At 37.4% G+C, this 18,100-nt stretch overlaps 1 protein-coding gene across 1 annotated transcript in view; it reads left to right on the forward strand.

The window, feature by feature from the left end:
* The window catches only part of noc2l (NOC2-like nucleolar associated transcriptional repressor), a 123,936-nt gene that overhangs the window by 56,237 nt on the left and 49,599 nt on the right, over positions 1-18,100 (forward strand). The window contains exons 13-15 of the mRNA XM_051931041.1: positions 2,318-2,431; positions 3,735-3,836; positions 13,053-13,196. Coding sequence (XP_051787001.1) covers positions 2,318-2,431; positions 3,735-3,836; positions 13,053-13,196 — 360 coding nt within the window. The remainder of the gene's footprint in view (positions 1-2,317; positions 2,432-3,734; positions 3,837-13,052; positions 13,197-18,100) is intronic.

Genomic DNA, 18,100 nt, shown 5'->3' on the forward strand with positions numbered 1-18,100 from the left:
TGCAAGCATATCAGAGTTGGTCCAGACGTTACCACTGTGCACACCAAACATCCTCTTAGATCCCGCAATCTGACACCACATCCGTGTCTAACAGAGCCAGTGCTGCCCCTGATCTGCCTGGCATTCAAGACTTCTGCATCTCTATTTCTGCTTTTGTGCTTCTGATTATCTGTGTTAAAACACATTAACTATTTAATATAAAAGGCTGTGGTAAATTATTTTTGCATACTTGTTAACTGTTTCATTATTGGGTTTTGCTTTTTTTCCCCCTTAAATATGGGTTTGTGTTCATAGTGCAAGAAGTACCCTAATGTTATTGTCTGTCAACACATTATCTGTAACTGCTTTTCTTGTGGACTTAATTTTTGTTTTTCTCTTTATACTCTGTTTAAACATTCTTTTCCATCAAGGTAATATGACAATGGGCATCAAACTTGATTGAGTCATTTGTATGCTGTTAATATTATGCATCCATTCTAATCAGCCCTCAAATTCGCTTCCTGCTTACAGATCAATGTACTAATGTACCGTATAAGATAAAGAACATTTTTTGTTACTTAAGTAACTTGTGTTGTATGATACAAGCTGTTATGTATTTTTGGCTGCAAAATTATATACAGTTTGTTGATGATGATCATGTTTGTGGAGAGGGAGAGAGAGAGAGAAAGATGTTTAGTGGTGAATATTTGTTTTGTTCATTGGGGGTGCATACAGAACACATAATTGTTAACTGGCCTTTCTCTTTAAATGAATTTATAAGAGTTGTGAGCTGATTTCATTTCAGACCCAGAAGCTTCAAAGGAGAGAACTCTTGGATAGACGCAGAAACCAGTTAATTTCAGCAAGTAATATTTGGTTTTGGATGAAGTATCTTTCATGTACTTTTAAATGTTGCCATTTAAGTACTCTTACCTTGTTATTATGTATCTTTAATAATTGCAGCTCCAGAAGAGTATAGACCACATAATTAGCAATCTGCTCTTTTACATAAGTTTTCAAGCAGAATCTAGGCCATGTGTGACTTACTGGCATATTAATAAAAATCCTATCTTGATCAAGTAGCCTCCCTGTTTATATTTATGTTGGATTTACATAGAAAGCATAGATTCAGTGTAACTGCACTTTTCATGGTACTGCAGAGGCACTAGTCATGATAAATGCTGCCAACCTGTCCACAGAGAAATTGTTGACCATAACCTACCAAATTCCAAGTGACTGTTTTTGGCCTGGAGGTTAATTGTGTGTTTATTTTTTCTTCAGCAGGGATATGGAGCTTGTCATATCAGTTTCTTTTGTTTTCAGATTCTGTATGTCTGGTGACATTTGGTCTTTTGCTGAATAAAGTTGGGCATAAAGGAGCCCAATCTGATCAAGGAGGCCAGGATCTGCACAGTGTAGCCTGATTAGCCCAAGCTAACACTTGAAGGAGCATGCAAACAAAATAATACAAACACAAGCAAGATAGACTGTGCATATTTTCCTTACTTTTGTGGCAGTCAAGGAGTTGTACACCTCTGTCCTTCCTCCATTGGTACTTTACTTTTTTGTGATTGTGGGATCTGTCACAATCTAGTTTGAACATTTTTACTAGTGTCTTTGGCATCATATCACTTTCTCAACTGCCTAGTGTCAAGTATTAAAATGGTAGTAGAACATAGAATAGAGACTGGAATTTTGTGAATTCATTCTTTTGATACCATTTTTACATGACGTGAACATGCTCGTAAATTTACCAGAGCATGTTGAGAGCACTCAAACCTATGGAGAATTTGCTAGGCAGAGTCCCTCCGGCACTCTGTTTGAGTGACTCTGTAGGTTTACTATTTACTTTTTATTTTATATATATATATATATATATATATATATATATATATATATATATATATATATATATATATATATATCAGAATCATGTGTAATCAATTTTTAAAAATTGTATGTTTCATTATGAGCATATACATTCTTAGAGTTTGGTTAAAAAATTATAGTTTTTCTTTGGATTAGATGAAAGGGGTTTGCTTATGACTGTACACATGGTTTCCTTAAAGACTGTCTAATAGTTTAGTTTGATTCCAATTAAAAATTAAAAAAAATGTGTTTTGTGCGATTACTCATGTGTTCTTAAAAATGGCACACATCTTACAATTTCTACCAGGAGTATGTAAGCTTATCACAACTGTAACAAATATTTGTCCATAAGTAATGGCACGGTTTATTTTTTCAAAATATTTATGTGGATTAAAATAATGTAGCATATATTTTATAAGGTGATAACTATTCACTAAATATATTTATTTAGTTTCTTCTTCTTCTTTAGATTTTTCAGCAGGTGGATTTCAACAAGAAGCCTGGCAGAATAAGTGTGAAGCCCATCAATTTTGCAGTAATTTTAAAGCTCTCTAATTCAAACTTGCAGGAAAAAACATTCAGGGTGAGTAATTTTTGTGACCTTGCTGAATGGCCACTGGTTTGAGAATTTATCAGATTTTTTAGAAGTTCAGGTAACGTGAAAGTTACACAGATCATAATAACAGTACTGGCAAGTACAGAGTGAAACAGAATTCTGTTTCTATAGCACTTTTTATAACCTTCATTGTGTTTGTTTTTTTTGTGTCCATCCTAAATCATCTCTTCTTATTGAAAGCCATTTACAATATATTAACACCAAGAAATTTACATAGATGTATAAATAGTAAAGGTATTTTTTAGATGTGTCAGAGCCTGGCCGGGACGCCCCTGCAGCATATGTTCCAGGGGGGCAAGCATGGGAAACACAATATCTCCCCCTGGACACTACATGGCAGTCTCCCTGGGTTGTATCGGTGCGTCTGACTCCCCCTGGGCTTCATGGGGGTTGGAGTTTTGTGCAGCCCTGTTGGGTTCTGCAGGCGCCGCCATTGGGTGCTCCAGCAGAAGCTGCTGGACCCTTTTGGGCACTGGTTTCGCCACACCTGGAAGTGCAGCCGGATGTTGGCAATCAAGCACCTGGAGCACTTCCGGGTGCCCAATAAAAGGAGCCAGTAACCACCACTCAGCGGCCAGAGTCTGGTGGAGGAGGACAGGGTTGCCTGGGAGGAGTGGTGGTGCAGAGGAAGAGTGCGTTACTTTTGTGTGTTGGTGCTTTGGGACTGTGTTGTGGCTGGGGGACACGGGGAAGATATACCCTCCAGCTGAAGAAAAATAAAAGTTTATTTATTTTATATGTGTGCCTCTGTGTCCAATCTGTGTTGGTTCGGGCGCATATATAGTGCCTTTTTATACTGTATATTTGTGTAAAACAGTTTAAGTTCTATTAGGTACCCTTATTCTTATGCAGAGTCCACACTGTAGGGATTCATATCATTTTTGGGAGCCCAAGAAATCTTTACTTTCCTGTTTGGTTTGCTATAGATTATTTTTGTATAGGAATGTAACAACTATAGCTTTCAGCTTCTGTCTTCATCCCAGTTCTTTAGGGTTACAAGTCTTTTGCAGTTTAAGTCAGGAGTGTTTGTTTATGTCACTGTGATTGAAATGGTGGGTGCTTGTATATCATACTTTCAACAGTTTCACATTTATAGATTATATGTGGTGCTTCCTGCCTTTACTAACATTTAACTTCGAATGAAAATGCAATGTGCATTATTTTTGTTTTTTCTGATTGCTAAAAACAACATGTATGAAATCTTAGTGACATTAATGCTAATGTAATTGGTCCCCACTCCACTAATACAATGAATTTGTTTTCATTGTAGGATGGCCTTATCGAGCAGTTGTATGATCTGATTTTGGAATATTTTCATACCCAAGCCTGCAGCATTGGCTTCCCAGAGCTTGCACTACCTCTGATTGTCCAGGTAATCAATTAATATACCAGTCTGAAATTCCTTGCATTTTTTACTTTTTTCTTTTTCAATTATAGGAATACATGAAATAGGAGCAAATATAGCAGTCATGAAAAACTTAATTGTGGTGCAGAGGTTAACACTGATATGTCAGAGCTTCAGAATCCTGTGTTCAAATCCCAGCCTGACTGCTATATATGTGGAGGTTGAATGTTCTTCCCATCTTCACATGAATTTAGGTTTCTCTGTGTACCATTCTCATGTGTCATAAAGACTTTCTTGTTTACTGCTTTGACAACTGCAAATTGTCATTTTAAGACTGAATCTGTAATTGTGGCCGTGTGCCCTGTAGCTGATTGGTGCCTTTTTAGTGGCTGGTTTAGTGCTTCAACCCTTGTAATCTTGTAAAGTAGTGGTGCCATAACCAGGTTGTGGAAGGATGCAGATCTTTGTTTTTCTTATTTTCTTGATTCATTTTTAATACAACATACTATAACTGCTATTCGTTTGTTAACATCAGTATCACTTACTGACTCACTTACCTTTTATTCCTATCCACTTTCCCTTTAGTAGTGAGATACATATAGCAAAGGACAGCAAATAAACATAGTCACCATTTGATCATTAAACAGTATGATCAATTTCTCCATTTTCTGTATAGTTTCAGTAAAAAGGAAATTATAAAGAAATGTAGAAGAGAAAGCCTACATTAGAGCATACAAATTTAGATTTTTTCAGAAAAAGCAAAAATGTAGTTTTAGGAATATCTGACAGAGGAGTACTAACGACACAGAAATTATCAAATGTTTCATTAAAGGCTTGATTTGTTTTCTTGTTAACAAAGTGCTAAAATATAAACCTACAGCTCTATACATTCAGGAATTTAGTTTGACACCTCGTCATAAAGGTATACAGTGCATCCGGAAGGTATTCACAGCGCATCACTTTTTCCACATTTTGTTATGTTACAGCCTTATTCCAAAATGGATTAAATTAATTTTTTTCCTCAGAATTCTACACACGACACCCCATAATGACAATGTGAAAAAAGTTTACTTGAGGTTTTTGCAAATTTATTAAAAATAAAAAAACTGAGAAATCCCATGTACATAAGTATTCATAGCCTTTGCTCAATACTTTGTCGATGCACCTTTGGCAGCAATTACAGCCTCAAGTCCTTTTGAATATGATGCCACAAGCTTGGCACACCTATCCTTGGCCAGTTTCGCCCATTCCTCTTTGCAGCACCTCTCAAGCTCCCTCAGGTTGGATTTGAAGCGTCAGTGCACAACCATTTTAAGATCTCTCCAGAGATGTTCAATCGGATTCAAGTCTGGGCTCTGGCTGGGCCAATCAAGGACATTCACAGAGTTGTCCTGAAGCCACTCCTTTGATATGTTGGCTGTGTGCTTAGGGTCGTTGTCCTGCAGAAAGATGAACCGTCGCCCCAGTCTGAGGTCAAGAGCGCTCTGGAGCAGGTTTTCATCCAGGATGTCTCTGTACATTGCTGCAGTCATCTTTCCCTTTATCCTGACTAGTCTCCCAGTTCCTGCCGCTGAAAAACATCCCCACAGCATGATGCTGCCACCACCATGCTTCACTGTAGGGATGGTGCCAGGTTTTCCCCAAATGTGACGCTTGGCATTCACACCAAAGAGTTCAATCTTTGTCTCATCAGACCAGAGAATTTTCTTTCTCATGGTCTGAGAGTCCTTCAGGTGCCTTTTGGCAAACTCCATGTGGGCTGCCATGTGCCTTTTACTAAGGAGTGGCTTCCATCTTGCCACTCTACCATACAGGCCTGATTGGTGGATTGCTGCAAAGATGGTTGTCCTTCTGGAAGGTTCTCCTCTCTCCACAGAGAACCTCTGGAGCTCTGACAGAGTGACCATCGGTTTGTTGGTCACCTCCCTGACTAAGGCCCTTCTCCCCCGATCGCTCAGTTTAGATGGCCGGCCAGCTGTAGGAAGAGTCCTGGTGGTTTCGAACTTCTTCCACTTACGGGTGATGGAGGCCACTGTGCTCATTGGGACCTTCAAAGCAGCAGAAATTTTTCTGTAACCTTCCCCAGATTTGTACCTCGAGACAGTCCTGTCTCGGAGGTCTACAGACAATTCCTTTGACTTCATGCTTGGTTTGTGCTCTGACATGAACTGTCAACTATGGGACCTTATATAGACAGGTGTGTGCCTTTCCAAATCATGTCCAATCAACTGAATTTACCACAGGTGGACTCCAATTAAGCTGCAGAAACATCTCAAGGATGATCAGGGGAAACAGGATGCACCTGAGCTCAATTTTGAGCTTCATAGCAAAGGCTGCAAATACTTATGTACATGTGCTTTCTCAATTTTTTTATTTTTAATAAATTTGCAAAAACCTCAAGTAAACTTTTTTCACATTTTCATTATGGGGTGTTGTGTGTAGAATTCTGAGGAAAAAAATGAATTTAATCCATTTTGGAATAAGGCTGTAACATAACAAAATGTGGAAAAAGTGATGCGCTGTGACTACTTTCCGGATGCACTGTAAATCGGTGTTAAGAGAAAACTGTCTGTTTAGAAAAATAGGGTGCAAATTAACTGGACTTGAGTTTAATAATTGTATTATCTCCTTTTTTTTTTTTTTTTTTTTATTTTATTTATTTCATTGTAATCATTCCATACAAATAGATCCATTTATACAAAACAGGATTGAAGATAAATCAAACCCCACCCTTGTCTCCTTTTTTTAAATATGCAAAATGTTGTGCATGTGAGAAAGGATTGCAAAGGCAGTAGGATTGACATTGAAGAGAGAACAGATCTAATGTTGGGGTGCTATAAAGAAGAGGAAGAAGATCATAGTGGTATACAGTTCATAAAAAGTAGTGGATTAGTTATGACTGCAAGTTGAGTGGAAATTCTCAAGTCTTCCATTTGCACATTGTTCTCTGGAATAGTTTTCTAATGGAGTATCAGGGAGAAAGGTCATGGAAGGCTACCTTCCCCACAGTACAGGTCGAGTTCTTCCAGAAAAATCAGGAATGTGTACAAGGGTGTAATTCTTTAGCATCCTGTGATTTTGTAAGTTTTGTGACCAGGAATGAATATGAAGATAGCCTCATGTGAACCATTGAAAAGAATTAAAGGACCCTCCTTACTAGTGAGTAATTTTAGAGTCTGTTAATAAGCTGTGCCCCAGACTTGCAGCAGGAGAACATTTAATGCATAATAAAATAGAGTACAAAGAAGGCTGCAATAATACCAGTTTGGTGATTATTTTTTTTTTTTGGAAATGGATCATTTTTGGGGAATCCCTGCCTGAAATACATGGCAAAATATAGTTGGGCTCACTGAGGCAGGAATGATTTTGATTTTGTATTTATTGGTTCTATCTAAATTATATATTTATGTTGTTCTTGCATATTTCTGTTTTTAATGTATATTTTATTGGACTATCGATTGTCAGGCAACTACATTTCTGTTTCACTATGGTCAAAACCCGGCCTCCACTCTGCTTCAGTAGTACTTATTAAGAAGGCATTGTCTGTGTGTTCTCACCGCTCATTATCCAACTAGCCTGGCAGCAGCAATATTCATAAAAGCCAAGGCAGCCCCTGAGTTACATTCGTTAATATCTGAAACCAAAAAAAAAGCAAAGCCAAGCAGGAGGGTTCAGCCAGGTTTTTCTGCAAAGAACAAGAACAGGATGTTTAAAAAAACCCAAATAGATGGGGTGTCTTTTGAATGGATAATGGAAACATATAAGTGCCTGAAAAAGAAACACTATTTAAATAGTGCTTGTATCTAGGCTTGCGAGCAAGAATAGGTACATATGAAGCCATTTGGTAAATCTTGATACACATAAAAGATCCCAAAAACCTTACTATCACTAGGGTTGTCTGCTGTCAAACAGAAATGCAAAAGCTATCCTGCACACCCACCCTCTTCTTTCCTGGGTTACTAGTATATAAAGAGGGTGGGAGTTGGATTTATGACGCAGCTGTGCTTGAGTGCCTGTCTGCTTCACCATCCTTCCTTGCAGATAAACAATTTTTCACATCTGCAGGGCAAATTTATTTTGGTCTTGTCAAAAGATCCCTGAGTAATAGCTCCAAGAAAAATGAGTACCTGATTTAGTCATGTGTTTTCAGTCTACCATATGACTGGCTGTAAGTTATAAGTGTATGATGTTAAAATGGGATTATTCCTCAGCACTCAGTATTTTATATTGATTTTTTTAGTTGATGGAATGTTTTCTCTGTCACTTCTATGATCTTAAACAGAGAAGTGTTTACCTGGGTAATGTTAAATCAAGGTTCCATGCTGCATTCTGTAGAAAATGTTGAGGTCAATAGTTTGGAAATAAATGATTGCCAAACTGAATTACTTGCTTATGTACAGTATAAGTAAAACAGAATTTGTTTTCTTTTTTTTCTTTCAGCATGTGCTAGAAAATATTAAAACAAAATTTTGTGGAATAAAAAATTAAACTAGAATCCGTGTTAAATACACTCCGGTCCATAAGTATTTGGACAGTGACACAATTTTGTAAGTTTAGCTCTTTACACCACCACAATGGATTTGAAACAAAGTGATCAAGATGTGATTGAAGAACAGATTTTAAGCTTTAATTCAAGTAGTTTAACAAAAATATCATTTGAGCTGTTTAAAAAAGACAGACATTTTTATACATGGTCCTCTTATTTTCAGGGGCTCAAAAGTATTTGGATAAACTAAAATAATCATAATGATAATTTTCAATATTTGGTTGAAAATCCTTTACAGTCAATAACTGGCTGAAGTCTGGAACCCAGGCCATCTCCAAGTGCTTAGTTTCAACTCAATTGATGTTTTGCCAGGCCTTTATTACAGTGGTCTTCACTTGCTTCTTATTCGTTTTTACTTTCTGCCATTGGTTTTGTCTTCGGCAAGTGAAATGTGTGTGGGGGGGGGGGGATTGAAGAAAAATGGCTGTTATTCCTAAACGGCTTATTCAATATTATTGGTGAATCCCTTACATTAAAGCGGAACGTGTACACTTCAATCACATAATGATTTCTTTATTTCAGATCCATTGTGGTGGTGTACAGAACCAAAATTATGAAAATTGTGTCACTCTCCAAATACCAGACTGTTTGTGATCAAGAGTCTCTTTTTATTGGCTAATTTTTCATTCAGAAGGGTGCTTCCTTTACTCCCCATACCTTCTGTTTTTTTTTTTTTTTTTTTTTTTTTTTTGACCAGTCTATTTCATATACAGTAGAACCTCATGTCACGAACGTTTCCGAACACGTACAAATCGGGTTACGATCAAAAAGTTTGCCAAAATTTTGCATCTGTTCACGACCACATGCTCTGGTGGCGAACAAAAACACTGGTGGCCAGTTTTCCCTACGCGCGTTTGTATGCGCCAATGATTTCCCATTCTCCGTTTCCCATTTTCTTTTGTTTGAGTATACAGGACCTAACAAAGTAGCTGATGTTGCAAAAGAAGTTATAATGTTAACCAAGCAGAGGCCTCAAGTACTGGAAGAGGTGGAAAAACTGTTACCAGTGTGGTTGAACGAAAAGCAACTTGCAGGGGATAGCGTAAGTGAGCCGATCATATGTGCAAAAGCCAGGAAGATTCATGGTGATTTGTTGGAAAAAAAATTCCTTCTTTGAGTGGCGAAGGTGAGGAATTTAAAGCCAGTAGAGGATAGTTTGAAAAGTTTCACAAGAGAAGTGGCATTTAAATTTTTTTCCCTGTGCTTAAAATTCATAAAAAAAGTTTACAGCGAGCGGTTCATAAGGGTCTAGCGCGAACTCTTACAATGTTAGTTTTCTCAGTGTTATTCAATGTTTTTACATTTAGTCTGCTATTGTACTGTCAATTCTATGGTATAATTAACTATTTTTGTGCTTAAAAAATATATATTTACATACAGGTCGTACGGTTTGGAATGGATTAATTGTATTTACATACAATCTTATGGGGAAATTACGTTCGGGTAGCGACCAAACCGGGCCACGTCCAGAGTTTTGGAACGAATTACGGTCATGACCAGAGGTACCACTGTACAGTGATTTATAGTTATAAGGCAGGTAATTTTTGTTATAACATACAGACATAAGGATCTTTGCTGTCTTCAAAAATTTCTGAACAGAAGTGACAGATGCAAATGTATTGTGTGTGCATACACCAATCATACACTTGGAGAACAAAAACTGATTGTGCTCCTTGGCCTCTCTCCGTTAGGGTAATGTCATGAGGCCATACATGATTTTCAAGCCAAAGCACACTTTTCGGGGACAACTCACTAAAAACTTTGTAGGGAATGTTGAACAACTGTGGAACAACAGGGAGAGAGATAAAGAAACCAGACAAAGACTTGACAATGAAAGAAAATAAAAAGGTAAAATTGCTGTTAACAATGAGGCTAAATGATTCATTTATATAATTTTCTGTCATTTTTGACTATTGCATCACTAACATGTACAAGTACTCAGTTAGTTAAATAGTACTTCTGATACATCCTATTAATAGCAGTGTACCCGATGCCCATTGCATATAAATGTGTTTGTGTATTTGTGTGTGTGTGTGTGTGTGTGTGTGTGTGTGTGTGTGTGTATATATATATATATATATATATATATATATATATATATACATATATCCATCCCATCCGTCCATTTTCCAATCCACCGAATCCAAACACAGGGTCACGGGGGTCTGCTGGAGCCAATCCCAGCCAACACAGGGCACAAGGCAGGAACCAATTCCGGGCAGGGTGCCAACCTACCGCAGGACACACACAAGCACACACTAGGGCCAATTTAGAATCACCAATCCACCTAACCTGCATGTCTTTGGACTGTGGGAGGAAACTGGAGCGGCTGGAGGAAACCCATGGTTCTGCTGGTATCTGTTCAGATAAAAAAAGTAAACAGATTTAGAAATGTTAACTTGCTGTTGCTCAGAAGGTGCCTGTTATAATGTTATGATCGTGGATCTGGACTCGGAGGGTAACTTGTTTTTCTATAACAAACTAGATAAAATGTTAATGCCCTGGTAGTGGCAAATAGCTTTGGTTTTATATTTGATTTGATTACATTAATGTTTAAGTTGCAATTTACAACAAATATTTTAACTGCAACTATGTAAAGGGAATACTGCTGTTAAAAAGCACCTTATTTGCTTAAAGTGTTTGCAAACCAAATACACGCAATACACTACTTTTGAGTTCATTATTGAATTTTGAGCATAACAATGTGATTGTTGGGATTGTCTGCAATTAATTGCAATTAAAATTTGAATTGTTGCCCAGCACTAATTAATATACGTATATTATATATAGTATATAACAGAATGCAGCTTGAGCGAATGACATTCTATATAATATATCACTTCACTTTTTTTTTTTCCATAAACTAAACATTTGAATATATTCTTTAATGCTATATCATTACTATATGTACATTTTATGTATTTGGGAAAGAGAAGGCTCGAAGTAATTAATGCTGTAGATAAGTCTAGGCTATTCATCCACAGTAAAAGGTCACAAGTCTCATTTTAATTTCTAAGCTGCATTTGACTTGATAAATTTTAATTGTCTTATACTTTTTAGGGGACAAGTACTTCTTGCATTTCTGTCACTGCAAACACAAATGGGAAATAGTTCATGGCTTCAGATGAGGTGGTACAGACATATGATGCAGACAGTATAATAGCAAAACAAAGTAACAACAGTTGTATTACTTCCTTCTGTTTAATATGTAATAGAATCAAATATTTAAGAACAATTTGACCATGATAAGTATAGGAAAGAAAAAGGCACTATAGATGTGTTGCTTGCTCTGAGGGTGTTGATGGAGAAGTATAGAGAAGGCCAGTAGTAGTTGCTTTACGTCTTTGTGGACATAGAGAAAGCATATGACAGGGTGCCTACAGAGAACTTGTGGTATTGTGTGAGGAAGATGGGAGTAGCAGAGAAGTATGTAAGAGTTGTACAGGATATGTACGAGGAACATGTGATAATGTTGAGGTCTGCTTTTGGAGTGATGGATGCATTCAAGGTAGAGGTGGATTGTATCAGGGATCAGCTCTAAGACCTTTTTCATTTGCAATGGTGATGAACAGGTTGACACCCGAGATTAGACAGGAGTCCCCGTGGGCTATGATGTTTGCTGATGACTTTGTGATCTGTAGTGAAAGTAGAGAGCAGGTTGAGGAGACCCTGGAGAGGTGAAGGTATTCTTTCGAGAGGACAGGAATGAAGGTCAATAGGAACAAAATCGAATACATATGTATAAATGAGAGGGAGGTCAGAGGAGTGGTGAGGATGCAGGGAGCAGACTTGGCAAAGGTGGAAGAGTTTAAATACCTGGGATCAACGGTACAGAGTAACGAGGAAGTGTGGAAGAGAGGTGAAGAAGAGAGTGTAGCCAGGATGGAAAAGAGTGTCAGGAGTGATTTGTGACAGACGGTTATCATCAAGTGTGAAAGAGAAGGTCTGTAGGATGGTAGTGAGACCAGCTATGTTATGTGGATTGGAAACAGTGGCACTGACCAGAAAACGGGAGACAGAGGTGGCAGAGTTAAAGATGTTGAGATTTGAATCGGGCGTGATAAGGATGGACAGGATTAGAAATGAATACATTAGAGGGTCAGCTCCGGTTGGACGGTTTGGAGACAAAGTCAGAGAGGCGAGATTAAATTGGTTTGGACATGTACAGAGGAGAAATGCTGGATATATTAGGAAAAGGATGATAAGGATAGAACTGCCAGGTAAGAGGAAAGGAGGAAGGCTTAAGAGGAAGTTTATGGATGTGGTGAGAGAAGACATGCAGGTGCATGGGAGTAACAGTCCAAGATGCAGTGGACAGAAGGATATGGAAAAAGATGATCTGCTGTGGCAACCCCTAACGGGAGCAGCCAGAAGAAACAGAAGTAGTATAGGTTATTTGCTGAAGCCTGCCAAATACCACTTTTGGCAGAGGAGAAAAACACAATTAAAAGTCATGAGAGCTGCTTATAAAAGGCAAATATTTCCTAAGTTGTGTTGATTGTTTGCATTTTTAGGAGCTATTTCCCAATTGTTTTACTTGTGATTGATTCTTGTAATTTTCATGTATTATTTTACATGCCATTGTAAGTGATAGGCCTTATATGTACGTAAAATGTAAAAAATATAAATACTGATCTAGTGAGTAAAATAATTTTAACTATCAAGTTCTTTTGAACTCTTTTTTTTCCTTTTAACAGCTGAAAGCTTTCTTGAAGGAATGCAAGGTGGGCAATTACTGCAAACAGATTCGGCAGTTGTTGGATAAAATGCAGGAAAACTCGGCCCACATCACACGCCGAAGACAAAAAGTAACTTTCAGTGTTGCTGATCGGGCAGCTGTGGTGAGTTTGTGACTGTCTTCTCATTTTTGTGTTGACTGTATCCAAATGATAGGTGTCACACAGAGATAACAGGAAAACAATGATTCAATCATTTTCTGTGAATTAGAAATTCTGTACATAGCATTTAAAAGTTGTGTTTGATTTTTAGATTGGGAATTCTTAAGCACTAACAGCTTCCCTTTTGGGTTGAATAGAAGTTTCATTTAACTTTACATGTTTCCTTCTGACAGTTCAACCTTACTTTATATTTTTAAGGACCATCCACTCTAATACAGTAAACATAAGTAGCTTTGAAATCTGTATGCATCCTGCTCTTATTTACTGCCAAAAGGGTGATTTTTGTTTTTTTTTTGGTGATGGTACTTGGAAGGTCTGAGGCTGACCTATGACTCTGAAATAAGTTAAGATGGTTTGAGAAAGTGATGCTAAGCATCTTTGCTATAACTTTGTTCACAAAGCCATATTTTCGATGCTTTACCTATAAAAATCTATAATGGTGGATTCAGAAGGTATTCTGTCCCTTTCACTTTTTTCACATTTTGGTATGGTTCCTCTTTGTTCGAAAAATCATATACATTTTTTTCTCCACATCAAGCAGCACTTAATACCCCAGAATAACCGACAAAAAGATAGAATTTCAGAATTTAAAAATTTTTTTTTTAAATAAAGACATGAAACCTCTTATTGACATAGGTATTCAGACCCTTTACTCAGTATTTTGTTGAAGTCCCTTTGACAGCGATTGTAGCTTGGGGTCTTTAAGATATGACACAACAAGGTTTGGACAGCTGGAATTGGGGATTTTCTGCTATTTTTCTCTGCAGACCTCTCATGCTCTGTCAGGTTGGATGGATTCCATCAGTGGACACCTATTTTAAGGTCTGTCCAGAGATGTTTGATTGGGTTCTACTTTGGCTGAACAACTCAAAGACATTATCAGAATTGTCCCTAAGCTACTCCTGTATTGTCATTGTTCTATTGGAAGACAAACCTTTGGCCAGTCTGAGGTTCATAGCGTTCTAGAACAGGTTTCCATTAAGGATCTCTCTGTATTTTGCTTTGTTCTGCTTTTCTTCAATCCTGACTAGTCTCTCAGTTCCCAGTCCCATCTCCCACAGTATGATATTGTCACTGCCATGCTTCACTGCTAAAATGGTATTGCACAGATGATGAGTGATGCCTGGTTTTCTCCAGCCATGACGCTAATCTAAAAACCCAATAACATCAAGGTTTGCCCAAGCAGCTAGAGAAAAGAGCTTACAAAGAATCACAGAGTGCATCCAGATATTTTTCAGACAGTGGACAGACTACCTCCTTCAAGTTTTATTTTCTTTCACAGTTTGTTCTTTAATAGACTAGGGGGCTTCACTCCCTGCCTGCTTCGCTCGCCAACCCCCGTGTGGAGAAAAAAATGTATATGAAAAGTGTGTTCCGGATACAGACTTTTAAGATTTTTTTTCTTTGAATTGTTGCTATTTCATTAGTTTCACTTTTATTTCAGAACTTCTGTAAAAACAATATTTGTAATCTTGCAAGTCCTAATATGCTGAATCTTTTTAATGAGGTCAGGATAGGTTTCTCTGTTTGGAATTTCAGCACAGACAAAACGATCTACATCATCAGCAGTTAATAATTTTTTTTTACAAAGTAAAAAAGTAAGTAGAGTTCTGCATTGGACTCCTGTCTGTAAAGTCGTGCTATTTTTCTCTCACAGTTCCAAAAGTACATGGGGTTACCAAGGTGATATCCCAGCTTTTGTCTAGGTTTTTATACAAGGGCTAGACAGAACGTTTTTGACTCCTGGGGTAAATGTAGCTTTTTAAATAAGCAGACAGATAAATTTATATACATGAACAAAGTAACCAATAAATGCATGTGCGGTAAACTCCGTTTTTGAAATTCTCAAGATTCTTTATTTGTCACATGCATAGTTATACAGGACAAGACGCAGTGAAATGCATCCTGATCCGCTTATCAAAAACTGTGCAAAGTTAGAAGAATATCAGTTAAATTAACAAAAAGTCATAGATTGAAAGGTAACAGTATAGGAGAACATAATAAATAAGTACAATTATGTGAATAAAGTAGAATTAAGTGTTAAGGTGCAATAGTGTAGTAATTATTGGCAAAACCAAAGTTGGATTGGTGCATAGTTAAATGAGGCAGTTTGTTTGTTTGCGCTACTGCGATCTTTACTTTCATTTTTTATATTTTCTAATTTTCCTACTTTCATATCCTTTAACTTTCTCCACATGTGTATAGCGCCGTTTTTTTTTTTTTTTTGAGCCTTTCTAATTTCACTGGTTTCATAGTCTCTAACCTGCTCTGCATGTGTTTAGCGTCAACGTTTGTAAACGTCTTTATGAAGTTCTACTTTCTTTTACTCATTGTCTTTTAATTCTGAGCCGGATTGGACGTGCTTTTTTTTCAATTCCACTTGTTCCGGGCTGATAATTAATTTCCTTATTTTCTGAATTTGCACCTCGATTATTCTTTTTTGCTCTTTTTTCTATCCAACACATTTGAGTATCTTTTCTCCACGTTGCTTTCTTCTTCGCTTAGATGCTGACATTTAATTTATAACATACCTTATACGCTTTATATGCGCTTTCAGCCCTGGAAGGTGGAGCCCTGTGTGCTCAAATCCTTCACAAGACTGAATGTTTCGCTGCCTATTGTCCTATTTGATAGATTGTAAGTAGGGTGTGTCTTTGGTCTTGCGGGTCTTTAAAATGTCTTACGAAAAGATCACGTATCGTAGACTTGCTTTTTGCTTTCCAGGACAGGAGATTTCTTTTTATAATAGATAGACTCCATTGATAAAAGTTCCTCTGTTATTTTACAGTTGTGATTAAAATGCAATCTGGGTGTACTTTATATCAGTAGTTTTGTTCACTGCAGTTGTCTTCACCGGTTACCTTGTCCCAACCTGTAGGTGCTGTAAGAGATGTGGCCAATGAACTAAGGAATATAAGGGCTGTACTATGTGATACTGACCACAAATAAAATCATTTGGTTAAAAAATAAAATTTGCATCTGATTACCTGTTTTTACATTCTGCTAATTACATTCAAACAAAGTTGTAACACTGTCTGACTTGGCTGATCATTTGGTGGGTCAGGTTCATCATAGCGCATCTCTTGAGGATACATGCTTACACACTGCAAGACACTTTCTGTGCACAATAGACCAGCACACATTAATAGAGTGGCAATGCTTTCTGTTTACATAAGCAAATTCATTCTCTGAAGGTACCTTTACAGTGTAGCGATGGCACAGAGTGCCACAACAGATCAATTCTCTGCTCTTTACTTTGTGGTGACTCGCTATCCTTTAAAGGACTGCTTTCCTTTTGCCGCACTAGCTGGAAAAATCACCTGCGGAGCTGCCATTTTTATAGGTTCTCAAGCTGCATTTGTTGTAATACCAGCTCATTCTTTTGGTGATTCATCCCTGGCTGATGTAACTTGTCCAGTGCCATTGCAATAGCAATGTGTATGCAGTTGACCACTCTGATTACATTTGGAAAACCAGACATTGCTGCGAATTGCGCTTTTATGTTTTCTAGTTCAAGGAAGGAAATCTTAATCTATCTGGATGATGAGCAGATAATACCATCCTATACAGCTGGCCTGGCACGACTCAGTGATGTTTGTACAAGTTCACGTTGAAAAGCTCCTGTGACAAAAAACCTGAGAGTGGGCAGAACTTGCAAAGGAGCAGATAGAGCACAATTCCTCAATGTCTGCCTTTATAAAGTTGGTGCCATTTCAGCACACAGCTCCAAGAGGATACCTCTTGGAAATAAAAATCGACTTAGAAATCAGTCATCATCATCTATAAATACACACCATGTTCTAATTCTTCCATTTGCAATGTCTTCTAACAACTCTAAAGCAGCCATGGTAGTTGGAATAGTTTGTCCATTCCGTGCACTATTATATTGTTACAGAATGATTACAATCAAGTGAATTAAATTTATAAGTGATATGCAGTTCTTTTTGGTACATTTGATAAAACCCACATCATAGATGGGAAGCTAAACAAAAAAGCAGACCACAGAAACAGCAGCACTGCTTTGACGCTGGGTACCACCAGTTTGCAAAAATGTAAATGTGCATGGCTTTACGCCAAGTTTAGTACTTATACATCTTGAAGTGGACACGGAAACGGCCGTATGCAATGTTTTTGTGCGTATGGATCGTTTATACATGAGGCCCCTGGTTTTTATAACTTATACATTTGCCGCCCAGTAATAAAATTGAAAGTTGGGTACTGCCATGCCCCCCTCTGCTTTAGGTCGTTGTAGACTGCCCATTAGATGCATGGATGTTTTGAATTCCAAATAATTTAAGTTATGATTGAGTATAATTTCTTAAAAAATGATTTGTTAATGTATATGGGGATACTTTGAAATAGGAAGAACCAATTGGGAAGGATGGTCATCATAACAATGTTGATTCACCCTTCTAATGTAAGGTGGAGGGTAGACCATCTAGTCATGTCTTGTTTAATTTTTTCCATGCATACTGCAAAATCTTGTTGAAAAAGAGGTTTATATTTACTTGTAATATTTACCCCTAGATATTTAAACTGACCTGCTAAGATACAGGGCATCCAGAAAGTATTCACAGCGCATCACTTTTTCCACCTTTTGTTATGTTACAGCCTTATTCCAAAATGGATTAATTTCATTTTTTTCCTCAGAATTCTACACACAACACCTCATAATGACAACGTGAAAAAAGTTTACTTGAGGTTTTTGCAAATTTATTAAAAATAAAAAAACTGAGAAATCACATGTACATAAGTATTCACAGCCTTTGCTCAATACTTTATCGATGCACCTTTGGCAGCAATTACAGCCTCAAGTCTTGTTAAATATGATGCCACAAGCTTGGCAC

The sequence above is a fragment of the Erpetoichthys calabaricus genome, chromosome 8 (genome assembly GCF_900747795.2).
Source record: "Erpetoichthys calabaricus chromosome 8, fErpCal1.3, whole genome shotgun sequence".
NCBI classification, from domain to species: Eukaryota; Metazoa; Chordata; class Cladistia; order Polypteriformes; family Polypteridae; genus Erpetoichthys; species Erpetoichthys calabaricus.